This window comes from Mauremys mutica, chromosome 2 (genome assembly GCF_020497125.1).
Source record: "Mauremys mutica isolate MM-2020 ecotype Southern chromosome 2, ASM2049712v1, whole genome shotgun sequence".
Taxonomy (NCBI): Eukaryota; Metazoa; Chordata; order Testudines; family Geoemydidae; genus Mauremys; species Mauremys mutica.
In genome coordinates, this window is record NC_059073.1 from 245,964,177 (window position 1) to 245,990,477 (window position 26,301).

At 53.5% G+C, this 26,301-nt stretch overlaps 1 protein-coding gene and 1 long non-coding RNA gene across 3 annotated transcripts in view; one reads left to right on the top strand and one right to left on the bottom strand.

Annotated features, from left to right (window-relative positions):
* GLCCI1 (glucocorticoid induced 1) overlaps window positions 1–26,301 on the bottom strand; it is a 111,873-nt gene that overhangs the window by 39,399 nt on the left and 46,173 nt on the right. For both annotated transcript variants that reach the window (XM_045005211.1, XM_045005210.1), the window contains exon 3: window positions 25,012–25,098. In XM_045005211.1, coding sequence (XP_044861146.1) covers window positions 25,012–25,098 — 87 coding nt within the window. The remainder of the gene's footprint in view (window positions 1–25,011; window positions 25,099–26,301) is intronic.
* Window positions 9,783–26,301, top strand: part of LOC123363809 — a 37,503-nt gene continuing 20,984 nt past the window's right edge. Inside the window, exons 1-2 of the long non-coding RNA XR_006576902.1 lie at window positions 9,783–9,949; window positions 10,412–10,492. This is a non-coding gene — a long non-coding RNA (uncharacterized LOC123363809). The remainder of the gene's footprint in view (window positions 9,950–10,411; window positions 10,493–26,301) is intronic.

Consider the following 26,301-nt stretch of genomic DNA (forward strand, 5'->3'; position numbering starts at 1 on the left):
GTAGTCAGTTTCAGCTGCCCTGACCAGCGCAGTGTACCTCAACTCACTGTTGTCATAATCTAAATCTAATGTCTAAAAGGTATCATGTAAGATATATGTGAACTGGTGACACACAGGTGATTAAAGTCATTGTGAAGTGTATGTATTAATGCTATATGTAAAACTATGGGCTATTCGGTGATATTGCGTTTTGGAGTCTATAAACAGACCAAGGAGGCAAATCAGCCTTTTTTTTTTCCTAGACAGAAGAATGTGGTTCTGCCTGCTTGAGTGTGTCTCCAATGTAAATAAAGTCAGGTGTGGCCAAAAGACAATGGGTATCAGAGATTGGAGGAACATCATTTGAATTCTTAAAAAAAAAAAAAAACACACACAAAAGGAGAGACGCCAGCATGGTGTCTACACCAAACAGGAGAAAGGAACTTTATCTAGGGATACATTTCAGAAGAACAAATTTAAAAGTTTTACCGGACTATATAAAGAAGGGGAATGAACCCCTAAATCATCTTTTACTGAAGAGTCAAAGAAACCAAGTGCTTTGAGCTCCGCATGTTGGGTCCTGGCTAAAGAAAGGGCCAGCCAAGCTGGAAGAATGGTGGGGGTCAGACAAACATCTCAGAATAAAAAGATCCAGTTTGTTGAGTTTTAGAAACATTTTTACTTTTGCTTGTTTGCAATCATTTCTATCCTTATTGCTTATACTTGGTATCACTTTAACTTACATCCTTATGTTAATAAAAGACGGTTACTCACCGTAGTAACTGTTGTTCTTCGAGATGTGTTGCTCCTATCCATTCCAGTTAGGTGTGCGCGCCGCGCGTGCACGGCTCTCCAGAATATTTTTACCCTAGCAACTCCGGCGGGCCGGCTGGGCGCCCCCTGGAGTGGCGCCGCTATGGCGCCAGATATATACCCCAGCCGGCCCATCCGCTCCTCAGTTCCTTCTTGCCGGCTACTCCGACAGTGGGGAAGGAGGGCGGGTCTGGAATGGATAGGAGCAACACATCTCAAAGAACAACAGTCACAACGGTGAGTAAACGTCTTTTCTTCTTCGAGTGATTGCTCCTATGCATTCCAGTTAGGTGATTCCCAAGCCTTACCTAGGCGGTGGGGTCGGAGTGAGACGTGGCAGAGTGTAAGACTGCTGAGCCGAAGGCTGCATCGTCTCTGGATTGCTGCACCAACGCGTAGTGGGAGGCGAAGGTGTGGACAGAAGACCAGGTGGCCGCTCTACAGATGTCCTGGATGGGGACATGGGCCAGGAAGGCGGCCGACGAGGCGTGCGCTCTCGTCGAGTGAGCAGTGAGGCGGCATGGTGGCACGCGAGCAAGCTCGTAGCATGTCCGAATACATGCCGTTACCCAGGAGGAAATCCGCTGGGAGGAGACCGGCTCGCCCTTCATGCGGTCGGCGACTGCTACAAACAGCTGGGTCGAACGCCGGAAGGGCTTCGTCCGCTCGATGTAAAAGGCAAGGGCCCTGCGGACATCCAGGGTGTGAAGCTGTTGCTCCCGAGGGGAGGCGTGCGGCTTCGCCGGGAGGAAGATCTCCTGGTTGAGGTGGAACGCCGACACCACCTTAGGGAGGAAGGCCGGGTGTGGTCGAAGCTGCACCTTGTCTCCGTGGAAGACGGTGTATGGTGGACCAACCGTTAGAGCACGGAGCTCAGAGACTCGTCTTGCTGATGTAATTGCGACAAGGAAGGCTGTCTTCCAGGAGAGGTAGAGCAGAGAGCACGTGGCCAGAGGCTCGAAGGGCGGTCCCATAAGCTTGGCCAGAACGAGGTTCAAATCCCAGGTCGGGGCAGGACGCCGCACCGGCGGGTACAAGTGGTCCAGACCTTTAAGGAAGCGGGAAACCATCTGGTTGGAGAAGATGGACCGACCTCCCATAGATGGACGAAAGGCGGACACTGCTGCCAGGTGTACCCTCAAGGAGGAGACCACAAGACCTTGCTCCTTAAGGTACCAGAGGTAGTCCAGGATGGTAGGGACAGGGACTACGAATGGATTGAGTCCTCGTTGATCACACCAGAGCGCGAACCGCTTCCATTTCGCAAGGTAGGTGGAGCGAGTGGAAGGCTTTCTGCTCTCTAGCAGGACTTGCTGTACTGCCGCCGAACAGTCCCTCTCTGCGTGGGTCAACCACGCAGGTACCAAGCTGTAAGATGGAGGGACTGCAGGTTCGGATGGCGGAGTCTGCCAAAGTCCTGTGTGATGAGGTCCGGCCATAACGGAAGGGGGATGGGATCCCGAACGGAGAGCTCGAGCAGCAGGGTGTACCAGTGCTGCCTCGGCCAGGCCGGAGCTACGAGTATGACGTGGGCTCTGTCCCTCCGAAGCTTCAGTAGCACTCGGTGCACGAGCGGGAATGGAGGGAAGGCGTAGAGGAGGTGATCCGTCCAGGAGTAAAGGAATGCGTCCGACAGGGAGCCTGGCGAGCGACCCTGGTACAAGCAAAACAGGTGGCACTTCCTGTTCTCCTTGGAGGCGAATAGGTCTATCTGGGGAAACCCCCACCTCCGGAAGATTGTGTGCACGACATCTGGACGGAGGGACCACTCGTGGGAGAGGAACGACCTGCTGAGATGGTCGGCCAGCGTGTTCTGCACTCCCGGAAGAAAGGACGCTTCCAGGTGAATTGAGTGGGTCACGCAGAAGTCCCACAGGAGCATCGCTTCCTTGCAGAGCGGGGAGGAGCGGGCTCCGCCCTGCTTGTTCACATAAAACATCGCTGTCGTGTTGTCCGTGAACACCGCTACGCATTGGCCTTGCAGACGGGCGTGGAAGGCGTGGCACGCCAAGTGATTTGCCCGCAGCTCCCGGACGTTGATGTGGAGGGAGAGCTCCTGGGGCGACCAGAGGCCCTGGGTGTGAAGGTCGCCCAGGTGGGCCCCCCATCTCAGCGCCGAGGCATCCGTTGTCAGTGTCACGGACGGACGAGGAGGGCGGAACGGGACTCCTGCACACACGACCTCTGGGTCCAGCCACCAGCTGAGCGAAGCGAGGGTAGGCTTCGTGACCGTGACTACCCTGTCTATGGAGTCGCGGTGCGGGCGGCACACCGACGTCAGCCAGGATTGAAATGGGCAAAGGCTCAGCCTCGCGTAGGCGGTGACAAACGTGCACGATGCCATGTGGCCCAGGAGGCGTAGGCAGGACCGAACTGTCGTAGTGGGAAAAGCGTGCAGGTCTCGGATGATGGAGACCATCGTCTGGTGTCGAGCGCGAGGGAGGCAGGCCCTGGCCACTGTGGAGTCGAGGACCGCTCCGATAAATTCCACTCTCTGCGATGGAGTCAGTGAGGACTTCTCGGCATTGACGAGAAGGCCCAGTACCCGAAACAGGGAGAGTATCTCGGCAATTTGGTCTGTTACCAATTGTTGGGATGGCCCGCGAACCAGCCAGTCGTCGAGATAAGGGTAGACGTGAACTCGACGACGGCGGAGGTCTGCAGCAACTACCGCCATGCACTTGGTGAATACTCTCGGCACGGTGGATAGGCCGAAGGGTAGTACCGCAAACTGGTAGCGTGCACTGTTGACCATGAAACGTAGATAGCGTCGATGGGGAGGGTAGATCGTGATATGGAAGTACGCGTCCTTCATGTCGAGGGCGGCAAACCAGTCTCCCGGATCCAGGGAGGGAATGATGGTCCCCAAGGTTACCATGCGAAATTTGAGCTTGACCATGTACTTGTTGAGCTCCCGGAGGTCCAGTATGGGTCTGAGGCCTCCTTTCGCCTTGGGGATGAGGAAATAACGGGAATAGAATCCCCTGCCCCGCCTGTCTTGCGGCACCTCCTATATGGCACCCAACCTCAACAGCGTCTCGACCTCTTGCAAGAGGCATTGCTCGTGAGAGGGGTCCCTAAAGAGGGACGGGGAAGGTGGGCGGGAAGGAAGGGGCGAAATAAACTGAAGGCGGTAACCATACTGGATAGTACGGAGTACCCAGCTGTCCAATGTTATTTGGGACCACGCCGGGAGGAAGCGGGAAAGGCGGTTGCAAAACAAAGGGGTTGGATCCTGGGAATAGACTGATGGGCCGTCCTCGAGCGTCCCATCAAAACTGTTGCTTGGGCCCTTGTGGGGCCTTGGACGACACCTGGGCCTGGTTGCGCCTGCTGCCGGAAGGTCTACAGCGGTTTAGACTGTTGCGCCGACTAGTATAGGGCCTTGACCTGGCCCGGGTAAAAGGCCAGTAGGGTTGTTGCTGCCGGAAAGAGCGCCTCTGGGTAGCTGGTGTGTGCATATCCAGAGTGCGGATAGCTATACGACCGTCCTTCAGGGTCTGTATCCTGGAGTCCGTTTTCTCCGAGAACAGACCGTGAGTCTCAAAGGGCAGTTCTTGCAGGGTATACTGCACTTCCGGCGGCAAGGAGGACTGCAGCCAGGAGATGCGCCGCATAGTCACTCCAGAGGCCAAAGTTCTGGCCCCTGAGTCCGCCGAATCCAGAGCAGCCTGGATGGAGGACCAGGAGGCTTTCCTGCCCTCTTCAACCAGAGCCGAGAACTCTTGCCGGGAAGCTGTTGGGATCAGCTCCGAATATTTAGTGAGGGACACGAAAATGTCAAAGGTGTACCGAGCTAGGAGGGCCAGCTGGTTTGCAATCCGCAGCTGGAGACCCCCCGCCGAATACACCTTCCGGCCCAACAAGTCCATGCGCCTGGCATCCTTCGACTTCGGCGCCTTTAACAGACTGGACGACGAGTGAGTCCGGAGCGGGGTGCGTGTACAGATACTCGTATCCCGTGGGGGGGACCGAGTATTTACGTTCAACGCCCCTTGCAGTAGGAGGGACGGACGCCGGCGACTGCCAGATGGTAGTGGCATTTTTCTGTATTGTCTTAATAAACGGGAGGGCCACCCGCATCGGGGCCTCCGCGCCGATGACGTTGGTCACCGGGTCTTCGTCTTCCGGGACCTCTGCCACCGGGAGGTCAATAGCTTTCGCCACCCTGTGAAGAAGGTCCTGGTGGGCCCGCAGGTCAATCGGGGGAGGGTCCGCCGTAGCGGCACCCGCCACCGCCTCATCCGGAGAGGAAGACGAAAACAGAGTCTGTACCACCACCTCTGCCGGTGGCTGCTCCGGGGCTTGGGAAGTTGAATCGTGCCCCGGATGCAATGCGGGACCTGACGGCGACAGGGTCTCCCCCGGTGGTGTTGGGGGAGGCCTGCTCACCGTGGCCTCTGGCACCCTGCGTTCAGCACCCGCTGGGTGCTGGGGAAAGGGGAGCCCTTGGGGCTCATGGTAGGCCCAGGGGACCCAAAAACCCCACTGCTGAGGTCCCAGGTCTGGGTGGCAGCCTGGAGATCTGTCCCGCTGCCCGCCTGGGAGGCGACGGATGGCTGACGCGAAGGCCACAGGGGGGCAGAGGCGCTGATGGAGTGCGCCGTGTTAGGAGGCAGCTTGTCCCCGGACGGTGCCAGGATGGAGATCTGGACCGTCGACCACTTCGGTACCGGGAGCCTGAGCGTGACCTCGATCGTCGGTGACGAGAGCGGCTTCGGGAGTCGCAATGTCGAGATCGGTACCGGGAGCTGGACCTCCGACGGTACCGTCGGTCCGGTGACCGGGACCGTGAGCGTCGCCGGGAGTGCGACCGGTACCGCGATACTGAGCGGTACCGGGACTGCGACCGGTGCCGGGACGGGGAGCGGTACTGAGACGGAGATCGGTGCCGGGATCGGGATCGACGAGACGGCGACCGTTGCCTGGATCGGGACCGGGTCCGAGGCTTGGCGCGCCGTCCATCCCGTCTGTCGGGGGCCGCATCATTGCCGGCTTGCCCACCGACTGAACAGCCCGCACCGGCGGTGCCGGGGGCCGGAGGCTCAGTGCCTCTGCGAGCTCAATAAGCTCTCTCGCCGTCGCGAATGTCTCAGGCATGGACGGGAGATGCAGCTCGACCGCAGTCGGCACCGGGGAGCAGAGAGGTACTGGACTCGACGGCTCTTGAGGTGCCGGAGTCAACGGAACCGTGCACGGCTTGTGCACTACCACAGCCGGTGCTGGAGGTGCCGGTGATGGCTGGGTAAGCTGTCCCGAAGTTGGAGGCTTAGGAGCCGCGTGCGCTGTCTTCCGCTTCCTCTGTGGGGAGAGGGAACGGTGCTGGGACTTCGGTGCCGTCTGCGACTCTTTAGCTGCGTCGGTACCGGGACGGCTCGGTGCTGCTGGTGCGCTGCGCGCCGAGGACGGTTTCGGCGGCGCCGGGGACGGAGCGGGAGGCTGAAGTGCCGACTCCGTAAGGAGCTGTTTAAGGCGAGAGTCTCGCTCCTTTCTCGTGCGCGGCTTAAACGCCGTGCAAATCGGGCACTTATCTGTCCTGTGAGATTCCCCGAGGCAGCGCAGGCAGGAGTCGTGCGGGTCGCCGATGGGCACGTGCCGCTGGCAAGCCGCACAGGGCTTAAACCCCGGTGCCTTGGGCATGAGCCCGCACCGGTTGTGGAAGAAGAGGGGCTAACCCCTCTAATTCCCTTACTATACTATAACTACTAAACTTATTCAACTAATCTAACAACTAAACTAAGTTAATCAACTATATACACTGAAGAGATGGAGAAACGCTAGGGCTGTGGAGGTGAGAGAGCACTCCACTGTTCCAACTGGCCGTCACGGGCGGTAAGAAGGAACTGAGGAGCGGACGGGCCGGCTGGGGTATATATCCGGCGCCATAGCAGCGCCACTCCAGGGGGCGCCCAGCCGGCCCGCCGGAGTTACTAGGGTAAAAATGTTCCGGAGAGCCGTGCACGTGCGGCGCGCACACCTAACTGGAATGCATAGGAGCAATCACTCGAAGAAGAAGCTTGTTATACTTTTACCATACATCGTCTCAGTACAGGAACTCTTCACTTAAAGTTGTCCTGGTTAACGATGTTTCGTTGTTACGTTGCTGATCAATTAGAGCAGTGGTTCTTAAAGCTGGTCCGCCGCTTATTCAGGGAAAGCCTCTGGTGGGCCTGGCCAGTTTGTTTACCTGCCACGTCCACAGGTTTGGCCGATCGCGGCACCCACTGGCTGTGGTTCGCCGCTCCAAGCCAATGGGGGCTGTGGGAAGCGGCGTGGGCTGAGGGATGTGCTGGCTGCCTTCCCGCAGCTCCCATTGGCCTGGAACGGCGAACCGTGGCCAGTGGGAGCTGCGATCAGCTGAAACTGCGGACGTGGCAGGTAAACAAACTGGCCTGGCCCGCCAGGGGCTTTCCTTGAACAACTGGCGGACCAGCTTTGAGAACCACTGAATTAGAGAACATGCTCATTTAAAGTTGCACAGTGCTCCCTTATACCATTTGGCAGCCGCCTGCTTTGTCTGCTGCTTGCAGAAAGAGCAGCCCGTTGGAGCTAGCTGGTGGGGGCTTGGGACCAGGGTGGACCGGCAGCCCCACCCCCATCAGCTCACCGCTCCCCTAAGTTCCCTGTGCTGCAGCCGCCCAGCAGGCTATCAGTTGCCGGGCAGTTCAGCTGTCCCCTCACTGCCATGTGCTGCTCCTGTCCTCTGCCTTGAAGCTGCTCCCGGGAGCCTCCTGCTTGCTGTGCAGGGGCGGGGGGGGGGAAGGGATGCTAATGTCAGAGTATCCCTCTCCCCATCCTGCCCCCCCCACTTACCCCATCTCCATAGAGCAGAAGGGGGACACGGCAGGGCTCAGGATGGAGGGAGCTTGCTGGCAGCAGCTGTTGTCACAACTTGCTGATCTACTTAAAAGGGCAGTGTAGTTAGAGTGGGGTCAGAGTACTTAAAGGGGCAATGTGCGTCTCTCTCTCATACACGGTGCATGTCTCTGTATCCCTCTGCCATGCTGTCTCCCCTCCCTTCATTCATGCTGCCTTGTAGAGTGAGAGGCTACATTAACAACAAAGTGTTAACCCTTGAGGGCTCAGCTGAGTGCTAGTTCATCATTTAACAGGAATGCATTCCCTGGGAAATATCCCACCCTCTTACTCCACCACCTCAACCAAGCTTCACAATCATCACTGCTGTGTACAGTATTAAACTGTTTAAAACTTATAGTGTGTGTGTGTGTGTGTGTGTGTGTGTGTGTGTGTGTGTGTGTGTGTGTGTGTTTATATATAAATAAAAAATATAGTCTTTTGTCTGGCAAAAAACATTTCCCTGGAACCTAACCCTCCTCCCCCGATTTACGTTCATTCATGTGGAGAAATTAGATTCACTTAACATCGTTTTGCTTAAAGTAGCATTTTTCAGGAACATAACTACAACGTTAAGCGAGGAGTTACTGTACTTTGATTGAAGTGGAAGGTTTGTCAACCCCAGTTAAATTAATAAACTGCTGTGCACTATCCCTTAGAAGGAGCATGAAATTCAGTAAGGTTTTGTGGGTGTTACAATAAGAGGAACTGAGTACTGCAGAAAGGTGTCTCTGAGGAACTCAGGAACTGCAGTTTACTGATTGTTACCTGCTGGGCAAGATTTGGACTGGCAGAATGCTGAAGATTTTGCCAGCATAACAGACAAGCTAGTGTCTCAGGGAGCTGACACATAGCTTTGCAGCTGCAAATTTCTCAGTTGCTGAGACTGAGGAGGTAACAGTGGTTCACAGTTCTGGGAAGCCAGGCAGACGACCACAATAGGCGACTCAAGAGCAGAGTGATTTTCAACCATCTGATTTAGTTATACATTGTCATTTTTAGGAGACAATTTATTTGGAACCTTGAGCCTACATATTCTATTATTTTAAAAGCTTTCAGTGTACCTTTAAATAAAATATTCCCTAAGCTTAATGCAAGTATTCAATCATGATTATTTTTTCCTGGTTAGTTCTTTTCAACAACTGTATTTTAACTATACTAATGAAATTTAAAAATAGGACAGCACATACTGTATACTCTACAAAACTAATTATAAAATGTGCCTACAAATATTTGCTTAGTTCACAGTGCCTGCCAACTAAAAGTGGTATGAATTAGTGGAATCATTGTTGGAACGAAAAGCAATGAAAAAACCAAACTGTCCGTTCAAAGCATGGAAAATGTCAACTGTTTGTTGACTACCAAAGAGGTCAAGCACATTGGGAAAACAGTTCAAAAACCCAAACACAAGGTAGTTTTACATATGTTACTCATAACAGAAATACAGTTGCCTAGCAGGGTTCACACTTATCTCCATTGCTGCAGTCCTTGTTTTCGGTACTTATAACTTTGTCAAACTAATCATTTCAGTTGATATTTTCCCTGCCCAAAATGGCTTATTTTATTTTAACCAAAGTTGCAGCAAAAATGATACATCTGTTTCAAAGAATGGAATTATGGGAGAATTCATTTTGCCCATGTTAAAAAAATTCTTACAACTGTTTCACTGAGAAGCTCTTGCATGCCTCCATGCTTTGGAGCAGGAGCTTGAAATTAATAAGGGGTGCAGGAAACAATGTCAGAGATGTGTTTCTTGCCCAACCAAATATGCCGTTTAGCCTACTACCCAAATTCAGTCAAGTTATGAACTTTGGGAAAAAAAATCTCAGTTTATACTTGTCAGAATTTGGCAGTTAAGTTCTCTGAAGATTCTATCTGTACTGGGCATGCTCCAGCTTAATGCTGTAGGGGCTGAGAAGGATTTTCCCTGTAACTGCTGCTCCCAGCAGCTGCAGGCCATTATCTACTGCAATTAAAAAACAGCAGCTGGTCCATGCTAACTGATTGTGGCTCAGGCTGTGGAGCTGTTTCATTGCAGTGTATATTTCTGGGCTTGGTCTGGAGCCCAGGCTCTAGAATCCTACGAGGTGGGAGTGTCCCAGAACTCAGGCTGCAGCCTAAGCCCGGAAGTCTACACAGCAGTTAAACAGCCCTGTCCCGTCAGCTGGCATGGGCCAGCCACAGGTGTCTAATTGCAGAGTAGACATTTCCTGTGACACTGAGCACAGGAACTGAGAGCAGGGAGATTGTCTCTTCTGTGCTCTGTGCCCCCGCTGCTGGCCCCCAAGCAGGACGGAAGGAGGTAGGTGGCTTATATTCAGAGGGGGGCAAGGGCCAACTCTTGTTGGGAGGCAGAGAATGGGATTGGCTGGGCAAAGACCCTGAAACTTCAAGCCAAAGAGAGGAAAAAAGGTGGGAGCAAACTAGGAGCCAGACAGACTGGATGTGGAACTGGAAACTGACAGACTGGCTATGCTGGAGGCCTGGGGAGACTAGGAGTGGGGGGAAAGTGAGAGCCTGGGACTGGCTGGGAAAAGAGCCTGGTGGGGTGGGGGGAGAAGCAGAACTGGTTTGAGGAGCTTAGGGAGCCCAGACAAGGAAACTAGGACTAGCTGGGCAAGGAGACTGGATAGGGAGCTGGGGGTGGGGTAAAAAGAAAAGAAAGGTCAGATACAGGGTGGTGGGTACAGGGGAAGAAGGGATCTGGCTTGGAGGGAAACAAGGTCAGAAGGATCTGTAACCAGGAGAACACACTCCCTTTCAGAAACTGGAATGGAACCCAAGATTCATGAGTCTCACCATTTCTCTGTTGTCAGCAAATATCTGTGAAATCCATTGTCAACAGGTATGTCTCACCTCCCCCCTAGTGAGTTGTCTGCATAAGAGGATGACAACCTGCTACTGATGGAGGTTAGTTACCTGTAACTGGAGGTTCTACAAGATGTGTGGTCCTTTTCTGTATTCTACATGTGGGTACGCATTTGCTCCATGCATCTGAGATCAGAGAACTGGCAAGTAACATCCGTTGATCCATGCCTGCACCATGTTGCTCCTCATACTTACTACAAAGGTCGTAAGGGGTGGTGCAGACCGAACGCATCTCCAGTTCCTTCTCTACTCTGAATCCAGAAATGATCTGAAGCAGAGGAGAAGGAAGGCAGGTAGTGGAATACAAATTGGGACCACACATCTCAAAGAGCCTCCAATTACAGGTAAGTAACCTGGAGTTCCATCTATATCTTCACAAAGCATTATGCTTTAATCCAAGCCTCTTCTGAAGATGCAGAATTACAGACATCTATAGTACCTGCATCTTAACACCCTCCTGCATTCCTGCACCTGTGAATGCTGCTTACCAGTCACCTATGCCTGGAATACACATAGGGATCAGCACTTGCAGAAGAAATGGGAGGTTGTTGCCCTACAAATGTCCAGTATAGGCACTTATTGAAAAGGAAAAAGACGGTTACTCTCCGTTGTAACTGTTGTTCTTCGAGATGTGTTGCTCCTATCCATTCCAGTTAGGTGTGCGCGCCGTGCGTGCACGGCTCTTCGGAACATTTTTACCCTAGCAACTCCACCAGGCCAGCTGGGCGCCCCCTGGAGTGGCGCCGCTATAGCGCTGGATATATACCCCGGCCGGCCCGTCCGCTCCTCAGTTCCTTCTTGCCGGCTACTCCGACAGTGGGGAAAGAGGGCGGGTCTGGAATGGATAGGAGCAACACATCTCGAAGAACAACAGTCACAACGGTGAGTAACCGTCTTTTCTTCTTCGAGTGATTGCTCCTATGCATTCCAGTTAGGTGATTCCCAAGCCTTACCTAGGCGGTGGGGTCGGAGTGAGACGTGGCAGAGTGTAAGACTGCTGAGCCGAAGGCTGCATCGTCTCTGGATTGCTGCACCAACGCACCATCTACAGATGTCCTGGATGGGAACATGGGCGAGGAAGGCGGCAGACGAGGCTTACGCTCTCGTAGAGTGAGCGGTGAGGCGGGATGCTGGCACGCGAGCAAGCTCGTAGCATGTCCGGATACATGCCGTCACCCAGGAGGAAATCCGCTGAGAGGAGACCGGCTCGCCTTTCATGCGATCAGCAACCGCTACAAACAGCTGGGGCGAACGCCGGAAGGGCTTCGTCTGCTCGATATAAAAAGCGAGGGCCCTGCGGACGTCCAGGGTGTGAAGCTGTTGCTCACGAGGTGAGGCGTGCGGCTTCGGGAAGAAGACCGGAAGGAAGATTTCCTGGTTAAGGTGGAAGGCTGACACCACCTTAGGGAGGAAGGCCGGGTGTGGTCGAAGCTACACCTTGTCTCCGTGGAAGATGGTATATGGTGGACCCACCGTTAGGGCACGGAGCTCGGAAACTCGTCTTGCCGACATTATAGCAACGAGAAAAGCCGTTTTCAAGGAGAGATAGAGCAGGGAGCACGTGGCCAGGGGCACTCCCATAAGCTTGGCCAGAACGAGGTTTAAATCCCAGGCCGGGGTAGGATGTCGTATCGGCGGGTACAAGCGGTCCAGGCCCTTAAGGAAGCGGGAAACCATCTGGTTGGAAAAGATGGACCGGCCTCCTATGGATGGACGAAAGGCGGACACGGCTGCCAGGTGCACCTTCAAGGAGGAGATCACGAGTCCTTGTTCCTTAAGGTACCAGAGGTAGTCCAGGATTGTAGGGATAGGGACTAGGAAGGGATTAAGGCCGCGCTGATCGCACCAGAGCGCGAAACGCTTCCATTTCGCGAGGTAGGTGGAGTGAGTGGAAGGCTTTCTGCTTTCAAGCAGGACTTGCTGCACCGCCGCCGAACAGTCCCGCTCCGTGTGGGTCAACCACGCAGGTACCAAGCTGTAAGATGGAGGGACTGTAGGTCTGGGTGGCGGAGTCTGCCGAAGTCCTGCGTGATGAGATCCGGCCATAACGGAAGGGGAATGGGATCCCGAACTGAGAGCTCGAGCAGCAGGGTGTACCAGTGCTGCCTCGGCCAGGCCGGAGCGACGAGTATTAGGCGGGCCCTGTCCCTCCGAAGCTTGAGTAGCACCCGGTGTATGAGCGGGAACGGAGGGAAGGCATAGAGGAGGTGATCCGTCCAGGGGCAGAGGAATGCGTCCGACAGGGAGCCCGGGGAGCGACCTTGGTAGGAACAAAACCGGCGGCACTTCCTGTTCTCCTTGGAGGCAAACAGGTCTACCTGGGGAAACCCCCACCTTTGGAAAATTGTGAGCACCACATCCGGACGAAGGGACCACTCGTGAGAGATGAATGACCTGCTGAGATGGTCCGCTAGCGTGTTCTGCACTCCTGGAAGAAAGGACGCTGACAGGTGAATCGAGTGGGTTACACAGAAGTCCCACAGGCACATCGCCTCCGTGCAAAGTAGGGAGGAGCGGGCTCCGCCCTGCTTGTTCACATAGAACATCGCCGTTGTGTTGTCCGTGAACACCGCCACACAGCGCCCTTGCAGATGGGCGCGGAAGGTGTGACACGCCAAGCGGATTGCTCGCAGCTCCCGGACGTTGATGTGGAGGGAGAGCTCTTGGGGCGACCAGAGGCCCTGGGTGTAGAGGTTGCCCAGGTGAGCCCCCCATCCCAATGCCGAGGCATCTGTGGTCAGGGTGACAGATGGGCAAGGAGGGCGGAACGGGACTCCTGCACACACGACCTCTGGGTCCAGCCACCAGCTGAGCGAACCGAGGATTGGCTTTGTGACCGTGACTATCGTGTCCAGAGGGTCGCGGTGCGGACTGTACACCGACGCCAGCCAAGTTTGAAATGGGCGAAGACGCAGCCTCGCGTACGCGGTCACGAACGTGCAGGACGCCATGTGGCCCAGGAGGCGTAGGCAGGACCGTTGTCGTGGGAAAGGTGTGCAGGTCCCGGATGATGGAGACCATCGTCTGGTGCCGAGGTCGAGGGAGGCAGGCCCTGGCCAAACCGGAATCTAGGACTGCTCCGATGAACTCCACTCATTGTGATGGAGTTAAAGTGGACTTCTCGGCATTGATGAGAAGGCCCAGGAAGCGAAAAAGACGGTTACTCACCGTTGTAACTGTTGTTCTTCGAGATGTGTTGCTCCTATCCATTCCAGTTAGGTGTGCGCGCCACGCGTGCACGGCTCTTCGGAACATTTTTAGCCTAGCAACACCGGCGGGCCGGCTGGGCGCCCCCTGGAGTGGCGCCGCTATAGCGCTAGTTATATACCCCAGCCGGCCCGTCCGCTCCTCAGTTCCTTCTTGCCGGCTACTCCGACAGTGGGGAAGGAGGGCGGGTCTGGAATGGATAGGAGCAACACATCTCGAAGAACAACAGTCACAACGGTGAGTAACCGTCTTTTCTTCTTCGAGTGATTGCTCCTATGCATTCCAGTTAGGTGATTCCCAAGCCTTACCTAGGCGGTGGGGTCGGAGTGAGACGTGGCAGAGTGCAAGACTGCGGAGCCAAAGGCTGCATCGTCTCTGGATTGCTGCACCAACGCGTAGTGGGAAGCGAAGGTGTGGACAGAAGACCAGGTGGCCGCTCTACAGATGTCCTGAATGGGAACATGGGCCAGGAAGGCGGCAGATGAGGCGTGCGCTCTCGTAGAGTGAGCGGTAAGACCGTTAGCTGGCACACCAGCCAGCTCGTAGCATGTTCTGATGCATGCAGTGACCCATGAGGAAATCCTCTGAGAGGAGACCGGTTTGCCTTTCATGCGCTCTGCAACTGCTATGAACAGTTGTGGCGAACGCCGGAAGGATTTTGTTAGTTGTATGTAGAACGCAAGGGCCCTGCGGACATCCAGGGTGTGCAGCTGTTGATCCCGACTCGAGGCATGAGGCTTCGGGAAAAAAACGGGAAGGAAAATGTCCTGATTTACATGGAAGACTGACACCACCTTAGGGAGGAAGGCCGGGTGAGGCCGAAGCTGGACCTTGTCCGCATGAAAGATGGTGTACGGAGGACCGGCCGTCAGGGCCTGGAGCTCGGAAACTCGCCTCGCTGAGGTTATGGCGACGAGAAAAGCTGTTTTCCACAACAGGTGGAGCAGCGAACACGTAGCCAAGGGCTCAAAGGGGGTTCTCATGAGCCTGCTCAAGACCAGATTCAGGTCCCAGGGCGGAGTCAGAGGCCACACTGGCGGGAACAAACGCTCAAGACCCTTGAGGAAGCGGGAAACCGTCGGATCGGAGAAGATGGACCGGTGACCGACGGGCGGCCTGAAGGCAGATATTGCCACCAGGTGCACCTTTAACGATGAGACCACGAGACCCTGCTCTTTAAGTGACCAGAGGTAGTCCAGGATCGTTGGGATAGGTACGACGAATGGATTCATGTCTCTCTGGTCGCACCATATGGCGAATCGCTTCCATTTAGAGAGGTAGGTCGAGCGAGTGGAGGGCTTTCTGCTCTCCAGCAGAACTCGCTGGACCGCCACCGAACAAGCCCGCTCAGCGTGGGTCAACCACTCAGGTACCAGGCTGTCAGATGGAGGGACTGCAGGTCCGGGTGGCGTAGCCTGCCAAAGTCCTGCGTTATCAGGTCCGGCCATAAGGGTAGAGGGATGGGATCTCGTACCGATAGCTCGAGCAGCAGAGTGTACCAGTGCTGTCTCGGCCAGGCCGGAGCGACGAGTATGAGGTGGGCTCTGTCCCTCCGAAGCTTGAGAAGCACCCGATGTACGAGCAGGAACGGAGGGAAGGCATATAGTAGGTGACCCGTCCAGGGGCAGAGGAATGCGTCCGACAGGGAGCCCGGGGCGCGACCCTGGTACGAGCAGAACTGGTGGCACTTCCTGTTCTCTCTGGAGGCGAACAGGTCTATCCGGGGAAACCCCCACCTCCGGAAAATCGTGTGTACCACATCTGGGCGGAGGGACCACTCGTGGGACAGGAACGACCTGCTGAGATGGTCGGCCAGCGTGTTCTGCACCCCTGGAAGATAGGACGCCACCAGGTGAATGGAGTGGGCTATGCAGAAGTCCCACAGTAGCATCACCTCCGTGCACAGCGGGGAAGATCGGGCTCCACCCTGCTTGTTGACATAAAACATCGCCGTTGTGTTGTCCGTCAACACCGCGACACAACGCCCTTGGAGACGGGAGCAGAAGGCTTGACAGGCGAGGCGAATCGCCCGCAGCTCCCTGACATTGATATGGAGGGAGAGCTCTCGGGGCGACCAAAGACCTTGGGTGTGCAGGTCGGCTAGGTGCGCCCCCCACCCCAGCTCTGACGCATCCGTGGTCAGAGTGACGGATGGTTGAGGAGGGCAGAAAGAGACTCCGGCACACACGACTGCTGGGTCCAGCCACCAGGTGAGCGAAGCGAGGGCCGGCTTCGTGGGCGTGACTACCATATCGATGGAGTCGCGGTGGGGCCGGTACACTGACGCAAGCCAAATTTGAAACGGGCGAAGGTGCAACCTCGCGTACTGAGTGACGAACGTACACGAAGCCATGTGGCCCAGAAGGCGGAGGCAGGAACGCACCGTTGTCCGTGGGAAAGATTGTAGGTCTCGAACTAGAGAGACCAGAGACTGATGCCGAGGTTGGGGCAGGCAGGCCCTGGCCAAATTGGAATCCAGGACCGCACCGATGAACTCCACTCTTTGCGAAGGGGTCAACATCGACTTCTCGGCATTTATCATAAGCCCTAGGCGCTGAAACAGGGCTAGGACCGTGGCCATGTGGGAACGCCACCAGTTGGCGGGATGGTCCTCGGACTAGCCAGTCGTCGAGATAGGGGTAGACATGTATCCGACGACGGCGGATGGCCGCGGCCACCACTGCCATACACTTGGTGAATACCCTCGGCGCTGTAGAGAGGCCGAAGGGTAGCACTGTGAACTGGTAGTGCGTATTGTTGACAACGAAACGCAGGTAGCGCCGATGAGGAGGGTAAATGGCGACATGAAAATACGCGTCCTTCATGTCGAGGGCGGCAAACCAGTCTCCCGGATCCAGGGAGGGAATGATAGTTCCCAGGGTCACCATGCGAAACTTGAGCTTGACAAGGTATTTGTTGAGCTCTCGGAGGTCGAGTATGGGTCGTAGACCTCCCTTCGCCTTGGGGATTAAGAAATATCGGGAATAAAATCCCCTGCCTCGCAGATCGCTCGGCACCTCCTCTATAGCACCCAAGCTCAGCAGAGACTCGACCTCTTGTAAGAGGACTTGCTCGTGAGAGGGGTCCCTGAAGAGGGACGGGGTGGGTGGGTGGGAGCGAAACAAACTGAAGATGGTAACCAGACTCTACCGTGCGTAGCACCCAGTTGTCCGATGTAATCTGGGACCACGCCGGGAGGAAGTGGGAAAGACGATTGAAAAATAACGGGGAAGGATCCGGGGGAGAGACTGATGGGCCGTCCTCGGGCGTCCCATCAAAACGCCTGCTTCAGCCCTTGGGGGGCCTTGGAAGGCGCCTGGGACTGGGTACGCCGATTGCCCGATGGTCTACGGCGGTTCAGTCTGCCCCTGCGTGCATTGTCAGGCCGTGACCTGGACTGATTGAACGGGCGAAAGGGCTGCTGCCTGAAGGATCTCCGCTGTGTCGCAGGCGTGTGCATGCCCAGCGTGCGGATGGCAATGCGCCCATCCTTAAGGGTCTGGATTCTGGAGTCCGTTTTCTCCGAGAATAGGCCCTTGGTATCGAAGGGCAAGTCTTGCAATGTATATTGAACCTCTGGCGGCAAGGTGGACGATTGCAGCCAGGAGATCCTTCTCATTGTTACTCCCGATGCCAAGGTCCTGGCTCCGGAATCTGCAGAGTCCAGTGAGGCCTGAATGGAGGACCTGGTAGCTTTCTTGCCCTCTTCTAGCAGGGCTGAGAACTCCTGCCTGGAGGATGTGGGAACCAACTCTGTAAACTTAGAGAGGGCCATGAAATTATCATAGGCATAGCGGGCCAGGAGAACCAACTGATTGGCTATGCGTAGTTGGAGGCCGCCAGCCGAATAGACCTTTCGGCCCAACAGGTCCATCCTGCGCGCGTCCTTGGACTTCGGTGCTGGCGCGGGTTGCCCATTTCTTTCCCGGTCATTCACCGACTGTACAACTAGGGAGTCCGGTGCCGGGTGGGTGTACAGGTACTCGTACCCAGTCGGGGGTACCGAGTACTTCCGCTCCACTCCGCGGGCAGTGGGAGGGACGGACGCAGGTGACTGCCAGAGTGTGGTGGCATTTCTCTGGATAGTCCGAACAAAAGGCAGGGCCACTCGCATGGGGGCCTCCGCTCCGACCACATTAGTGATCGGGTCCTCGTCCTCGATGACCTCTGCTACCGGGAGGTTGACAGCTTGTGCCACCCGACGAAGGAGGTCCTGATGGGCACATAAGTCAATCGGTGGGGGATCGGATGACGAGGATCCCGCCACCGCCTCGTCGGGCGAGGAAGACGAGGAATGGCCCTGATCAATGGGAAGTGGCTGAGGCTCGTCCATGGGGTGCGAAGCCGCCGCCTCCACGGGATGTTCCGCCTGCATCGGCGGCGGTGGAACCTCAACCGGAGGCGATGGAGGGGGCCTGCTGACGGTGGCTTCCGGCACCCTGTGGTCGGAGGGCCCCTGTCGCGGGAGGGAGGGGGCGCCCTGAGCCTCGTGACAAGCCCAGGGGGTCCAGAAGCCCCATTGCTGAGGACCAAGGTCTTGTCCTTGTGGGTCCGCGCGGTAATCTGCACCGCTGCCGTCGTGTGAAGTGACCGACGGTTGGCGGGAAGGCCACGGGGGGGCAGAGGCGCTCAGGGACTGCGCCGTCGATGCCACCAGTCTGTCCGTGGACGGTGCCGGGTACCGGTGCCGATCGTCTCGGTACCAGGAGCGCGAGCGGGACCTTCGACCGCGAGAGTACCGGGAGGTCAACCGCGATCTCGACCATCGTCGACGGGAGCGGCTTCGAGAACGGCGTCGGGAGCGGTGCCGGGATCCGGACCTTCCTCGGTGCCAACGGTTCGGAGAGCGGGACCGGGACCTGGAACGCCTCCGGGAGTACGACCGGTACCGCGATGAGGAGCGGTACCGGGACTGCGACCGGCGCCGAGAAGGAGAGCGGTACCGGGATGGAGACCGGTGCTGTGACCTTGAACGGCGGGAAGGTGACCGTCTCCGGGATCGGGACCTGGATCGCCTTCTATCCCGTTTGTCAGGGGTGGCAGGCCGTACCATGGCCAGTTTGCCCACTGACGGAACAGCCCGCACCGGCGGTGCCGGGGGCCGGAGGCTCGGTGCCTCTGTTAGCTCTATGAGCTCCCTCGCCATCGAGAACGTCTCGGGCGTGGACGGGAGAGGCAGCTCGACCACGGTTTGCACCGGGGAGCGCGGGGGTACCGGACTCGACGGCCCTGCTGGCGCCGGAGTCGACCGTACCGAGCACGCTCTGTGCGCTGTCGAGGTCGGTGCTGAAGGCGCCGCTACTGGCTGCTGGACCGGTGGCCTCGACGTAGCAGTCTCTACGGCTTTGGGCTGCGGCTTCCGTTTCCCAGATGGTGAATGGGAGCGGTGCCGGGGCTTCGGTGCCGGCTGCTTCTTAACAGTCTCGGTACCGGACCGGCCGGGGACCGCTGGAGCGCTCCGCACCGAGGACGACGGCGGAGCTGAAGGTGTCGGCACCGCAGGGGTAAGCGCCGATTCCATGAGGAGCTGTCGTAATCTAATGTCCCGCTCCTTTTTCGTTCGCGGCTTGAACGATCTGCAAATGGGGCACTTATCTGGTCGATGTCCCTCGCCGAGACAACGAAGACAGGAGTCGTGAGGGTCCCCGACCGGCATGTGCCGCTGGCAAGCCGCACAGGGCTTGAATCCCGGTGTCTTGGGCATACGCCCGCACCGGACGGGAAAAGAGGGGCTAAGCCCCCCTAATTCCCCCTAATCTATCTAATGACTACTCAACTAACCAATTTTAACAACTAACTATGTACATTAAACACAAAAGTAGAACCAAGGTGAGCTAGGTAAGTAGAGGACGACGAACACTCCACAGTTCCAACTGGCCGTCACGGGCGGGAAGAAGGAACTGAGGAGCGGACGGGCCGGCTGGGATATATAACTAGCGCTATAGCGGTGCCACTCCAGGGGGCGCCCAGCCGGCCCGCTGGTGTTGCTAGGCTAAAAATGTTCCGAAGAGCCGTGCACGCACGGCGCGCACACCTAACTGGAATGCATAGGAGCAATCACTCGAAGAAGAACAGGGTCAGTATCTCGGCCATTTGATCTGCTACCAGCTGTCGGGATGGCCCGCGAACCAGCCAGTCGTCGAGATACGGGTAGACGTGTATGTGACGACGGCGGAGGGCTGCAGCAACCACTGCCATGCACTTGGTAAAGACCCTCGGCGCGATGGAAAGGCCGAAGGGTAGCACCGCAAACTGGTAGTGCGCGGTGTTGACCACGAAGCACAGGTAGCGTCGATGGGGAGGGTAAATCGCGATATGGAAGTACGCGTCCTTCATATCGAGGGCGGCAAACCAGTCTCCCGGATCCAGGGAGGGAATGATGGTCCCCAGGGTGACCATGCAAAATTTGAGCTTCAGCAGGTACCTGTTGAGCTCCCGGAGGTCTAGTATAGGTCGGAGACCTCCTTTCGCCTTGGGGATGAGAAAATATCGGGAATAAAATCCCCTGCCCCGCATGTCGTGCGGCACTTCCTCTATGGCACCCAAGCTCAACAGAGTCTCGACCTCTTGTAGGAGGAATTGCTCGTGAGAGGGGTCCCTGAAGAGGGACGGGGAGGGTGGGTGGGAAGGAGGGGGCGAAACAAACTGAAGGCGGTAACCATACTGGATTGTACGAAGTACCCAGTTGTCCGTTGTTATTTGGGACCACGCCGGGAGGAAGTAGGAAAGGCAGTTGCAAAATAAGGGGGAAGGATCTGGTAGAGAGTCTGATGGGCCGCCCTCGGGCGTCCCATCAAAACGCCTGCTTCGGCCCTTGAGGGGCCTTGAAAGGCGCCTGGGCCTGGTTGTGCATGTTGCCCGATGGTCTACGGCGGTTCAGGCTGCCTCTCCGACTATTATACAGCCACGACCTGGGCTGAGTAAAGGGCCGGTAGGGATGCTGCCGGAACGACCTCCGCTGGGTAGCCGGTGTGTGCATACCCAAGGTGCGAATGGCGATTTAACCATCTTTGAGGGTCTGAATCCTGGAGTCCGTTTTCTCTGAAAAGAGACCCTGAGTGTCGAAGGGGAGGTCTTGCAGGGTGTACTGCACCTCGGGCGGCAAGGTGGAGGACTGCAGCCAGGAGATGCGCCTCATGGTTACTCCCAAGGCATTTGCTCCATGAATCCTTTCATGGATTCGGCTAACGAGAAGGGAGATTCTGGCTACATCAGGGATGTCATCAGTAACAGCAGATGAAGATGCCAATTTATGGACAGAGTAGGAGAGTAGCTCCTTTTCATTAAGGTGGGTTTCTGTTCTGGTGTCAAGATGTCCCTTAGGAGGACGAGATCCAGAAAAAAGAGGGGATTGAAGGTAAGGAATGGTGCAAATATCCTCCAGAAAGTTATAAGTGTCAGTTTGTCCCAGAGTGAAGGGTGCCAAGTATTCAGAACTGATCCGGTGTGTCCATGGACATGGTGGTCAGCAGATCCTTAAAAAAGTGAGTCAAGTACTGTCGAAGAGGAGTCCAACTTGGAGCTCTCTGTTAATGCCAGCGGGTGCTGATCCTTTGGCTCATGAGCTGGAGCCAGTATCGACAGATCCTCTTTCTTTCACACCTTACCCTTGTGGGTGGGAGGTTTAGGCAGACCTAAGTCTTTAGGACTTGTACACAAGGACTCTCAAAACCGGGACAGAGTCAGGGAGGGATCCTTTCTTTTAGGAGCAAACCTAGAAGGGAATCTGCTCTGGTTCCTATGACAGTGTCTCTTACTCTCATGCAAGGCAACCATTCCTTGGACTAAACAGCTTTGGCCTCTACTCCAGAGTTTGTTCTCGGAGGAGTGCTGCTTGCAGACTGCAGCTGCTGTACTGGGGGGGTCCCCTAGGGACTCATGGCCCTCTGCAAGAAGTACTCCCTCAATTGAAGCAATCATCTCTCTCAGGTTAAGAAAGGAAAGGAGCGGCAAATGCCACACTTGGAAGAGGCATTGCCCAGGGCAATTAAGGCATCACTGATGGTCACTGCTGACTGAGAAAGAGCGGAGGCAGGAGACACAGTTCTTAAATCCTGGATTCTGCACATAGTCCTTTTCCCAAGGTAGGAAAAATGGGAAGGGTCCCCGAGATAAGGAAAACTACTCTACATTAACTGTAAAACTCCTAAAGCACTAAAAACAGTAAACTCTAATACTATGTACAAAAGTACGTATAGGTAGAAAGACAAAGAAGCTTTGCACATAGAGGATTCTGATTCAAGCAGTAAGAAGGAATTGGAGAGACTGTTAGTCCACACCATAGGCGCTGACTCCATGAGTGCTCCGGGCTGGAGCACCCATGGTGAAAAATTGGTGGGTGTTCTGCACCAAGCGGCAGCTCCCCTCCCCGCCCCAGCTCATGTCCGCCTCCACTCCGCCTCCTCCCCTGAGCGTACTGCGGCTCCACTTCTCCCCCTACCTAGCTCCAAGCACTTGCCGCCGCGAAACAGCTGTTTCGTGGCAGCAAGTGCTGGGAGGGAGGAGGAGGAGGGGGAATGTGGTGCTCTCGGGGAAGAGGCGGGGCTGGGGTGAGGATTTGGGGAAGGAGTCCAATAGGGGCAGGGAGGGGGCGGAGCTGGGGTGGGAACTTTGGTGAAGGGGTTGGAATGGGGGCAGGGGCGGAGTCAGGCTGGGGATTGAGCACCCACTGGCGCCAGAAAAAGTTGTGCCTATGGTCCACACCTCTCCTTATATCCTCGATACTAAGCATAAGGAGTGCCAGGGAACAGGTGTGGACCAATGGACGCTACTTGCAAATTCTCTGGTCTGAGGTGCATGGACTGCATGCGTGGCATGTGTGTGGAATACACACAGGAACCAGAACTTGAAAAACCACCGTCAGTTATTGTTAGCTCAAGTGGCAAAGATCTGTGCTATGCATCTAAAGGTGCTAACCCTAATGATGACCAATCTCTGAAGATGAATCAGGGTTGTGTAGTGAAAAGAGGCTGTCTTCTGTAGGACTCATGCCTCATTTGTTACAGAAATCTGAAGGTGGGAAGCTAATTAGGTAAAAAATGTCAGGAAGAGAAAAATGGTCTCATGCCTAAGGCAGCTGAAGGCTGACCTGGAGAACTGGATTCCAGACCTGGATCTGCCAGAGATTTCCCTTGTGATGCTAGGCAAGTCACTTAAAACAAATTTTTCACAAGGAGTCAATAATTTTGTGATCTTTGTTTTCCGGTGTGAAACTTGAGACAACAGGGGTCTGATCTGCAGAAGTGCTGAACATTCACAGCTACAACTGATGTCAATGGGAACTGTGGTTTGAACATCTAAAGTGCTAGTTGAAATATCAGGTCCTAGCCATTTCAAGCTGGACTCCCAATGTTAGTATACACTTTCAACCTTCATCTGTCTATACCTCAGTCTGTAAACTCGTGATATCTCACACACCCTCCATGCAAGGTTGTTGTGAAAATAAATTAAAGTTTGTGAAGCACTCAGATACTGTAGTGATGAACACCACAGAAAAGCCCTCAAGAAATTAATGATTCTGTATTCAGGGCAAAAGTTGAATAGTGTGCAATAAAAAACACCTACAACCACAGATTAAACAATAAGGATACCACAAAATATTGAACAGCTGCTAATTCAGTGAGCACTATCCATCTTGTGCACTGTGGTAAAAAAATTGTAATTGTGTAAACAAACACTGCTCAGACAACCTTAATTCTTGTATTTTCTAACTTTTGAGTATTAAATTTTGCAATCTTAACTCTGGTTTACAGCAGGGTTTTTTTTAAATGAAATATAACCCAAACTTAAGCATAATGAGAGAACTCACAAAGCATTACTTCAGTTAATTAATATATCCATCCCCATGGACATTTTAATGCTGCATCTATTTCCTGATGTCAATCACTTAGCCTCTTCCTCACCAAGCCTCAAAAATCATGACCAGCTATGACTTAATTTGCTCCACTTCTTGAGCTCTTAAAAAGTAATATACCTCATTCATTGTATGAATCATAGGACTGGAAGGGACCTCGAGAGGTCATTTAGTTCAGTCCCCTGCACTCATGGCAGGACTAAGTATTAGCTAGACCATCCCTGACAGGTGTTTGTCTAACCTGCTCATCACTTAAGATTTTTAAGGAGATTCCACAACCTCCCAGGCAATTTATTCCAGTGCTTAACCACCCTAACAGTTAGGAAGTTTTTCCTAATGTCCAACCTAAACCTCCCTTGCTGCAATTTAAGCCCATTGCTTCTTGTCCTGTCCTCAGAGGTTAAGAAGAATAATTTTTCTTCCTTCTTTTAACAACCTTTTATGTACTTGAAAACTTATGTCCTTTCTCAGTCTTCTCTTCACCAGACTAAACAAACCCTTTTTTTCAATCTTCCTTCATAGGTCATGTTTTCTAGGCCTTCAATTATTTTTGTTGCTCTTCTCTAGACTTTCTCCAATTTGTCCACACTTTCCTGAAATGTGGCACCCAGAACTGGACACAATACTTCAGCTGAAGCCTAATTAGCACTGAGTAGAGCAGAAGAATTACTGGTACTTCTCGTGTCTTGCTTACAACACTCCTGCTAATACAACCCCAGAAAGATGTTTGCTTTTTTTTTGCAACAGTATTACACTGTTGACTCATATTTAGCTTGTGGTCCACTATGACCATCAGATCCCTTCTTAGGCAGTCATTTCCCATTTGGAATGTGTGCAGCTGTATTTCTTCCTAATTGGAGTACTCTGAATTTGTCCTTACTGAATTTCATCCTATTTACTTCAGACCATTTCTCCAGTTTGTCCAGATCATTTTGAATTTTAATCCTAGCCTCCAAAGCACTTGCGACCCCTCCCAGCTTGGTATTGTCTGCAAACCTCATAAGTATATTCTCTATGCCATTATCTAAATCACTGATGAAGATATTGAACAGAACCGGACCCAGAACTGATCCCTGCGGGACCCCACTCATTATGCCCTTCCAGCATGACTGTGAACCACTGATAACTACTCTCTGGGAGACTACTCTCTGGAAACTTTCACTGAATAGGGAAAATTCCTAAGTGGCAAATCTGTCTCTACACCATCCACTCTGCTCCTCCTCCAGGGCCAAAAGGTTAAGCTGGGGAGAGATGGTTCAGCTGGCACAAAATAAACCAGCCCTAAAGTCACTGTCTTGAACTAGGGGCTGAACCTGCATGGGTGATGGTGTACACACAGAGACTTTCCAGGCTCCAAAATAGTAGCGTGAAACTTTTTTTAATAATGCATTACAATTTCAGCCTGTCGAGTACCTATTTAATGTAAAACTATTTACCTCTTTTAGTTGATCAGCACTCCCCCATGATGCTGAACGCTGATGCGATCTCTTTTCTGATCCCTCTTCTGCCCAACAGCTAGGTGTCTAAAGAAAACAAACAGCAATTGTGAGGTTTTTGGTTCAACTGTTAGCTGCTATTTTATATTAATATACTGAATTCACCATGTAAGAGACAAACTTTCTGCACAATTTACTGGTCTCATCTTCCAGCAATGTATTGAAACATTCAGGATACTGTCTGCACATGCATGTAAGTGCATACTTCAAAAACTGACATACATGTGAGAATGTTCTCAATGTATATGAAGTTAGTTAGTGAAAATATAGACAATTCTATACATTTTCTCCCTTCAACAGTAACTGCACTTCGCATCAAGTCCTTCCATTTCATCACCTTTATTTCATTCATTCATGACCTCCCTTTAAGGTCAGCTCAGCACAGTGAATGGCAGTTACAGAAGTTATAAGTTTTCTAACAGACACTTTCTTTTTATTATGTGGAGTTAAAATGCTTTGCTCCAGTGTGGTCACAAAAGTCTATTAATTTTAATTTAAGGTTGTAAATATGTATCAATAACTTAAATGGGAGAACAACAGAACACTGTAATTTAAAAAAACAATTACCACCAATATCTGAAAGCCAGATAAAGCAAAGTTAAAGTGGTTGTTTACACATTGGAAAATGTGGAAATATTGCAGTTAAGGCAGGTTTTCAAGCCTGTCATAAAAAGAGGTTTGTCACTCAGACAGTATTTCATGACCTCTCTCTTACTACAAAATAAGGCTCTGATTCTACAGAGAAACACTCCTGCGTGTATCTTTGCACATAAGTAGGTCCTCTGAGTTTAGGGAACTACTTATGTACATAAAATTACTCATGTATGTTTGCAGGATTGGGACCTTACCTCCCCGCAACCATCACACCCCAGCAATTTTAAAGCAAAAAGACTGAAAGAAATCTGGTGTGTTTTCTATTTTTCATCACTGTTCAAAGAGCTAGCAGAATTTCTACAGGATTACAAGAAATAATGAAAAAGACAATCCACCATCACAAGTTGCTCCAATTTAAAATAAACAACCCTGGAATATATGGCTTTCACAACACTTTAGACATTAGATTAGAAAGCAATAAAAATGTAAATTCTGTTAACTATATAAAAATATTGTAAACCTAATCCTCATATTATAAAAAATTGAAGGCCAAACAGTACAAAATGAATTCTTTAAAAAAATATGAGACACTGCCCCATGAGGCAGCAGAAACAGGAAGCCCTCCTGCTTAAACGT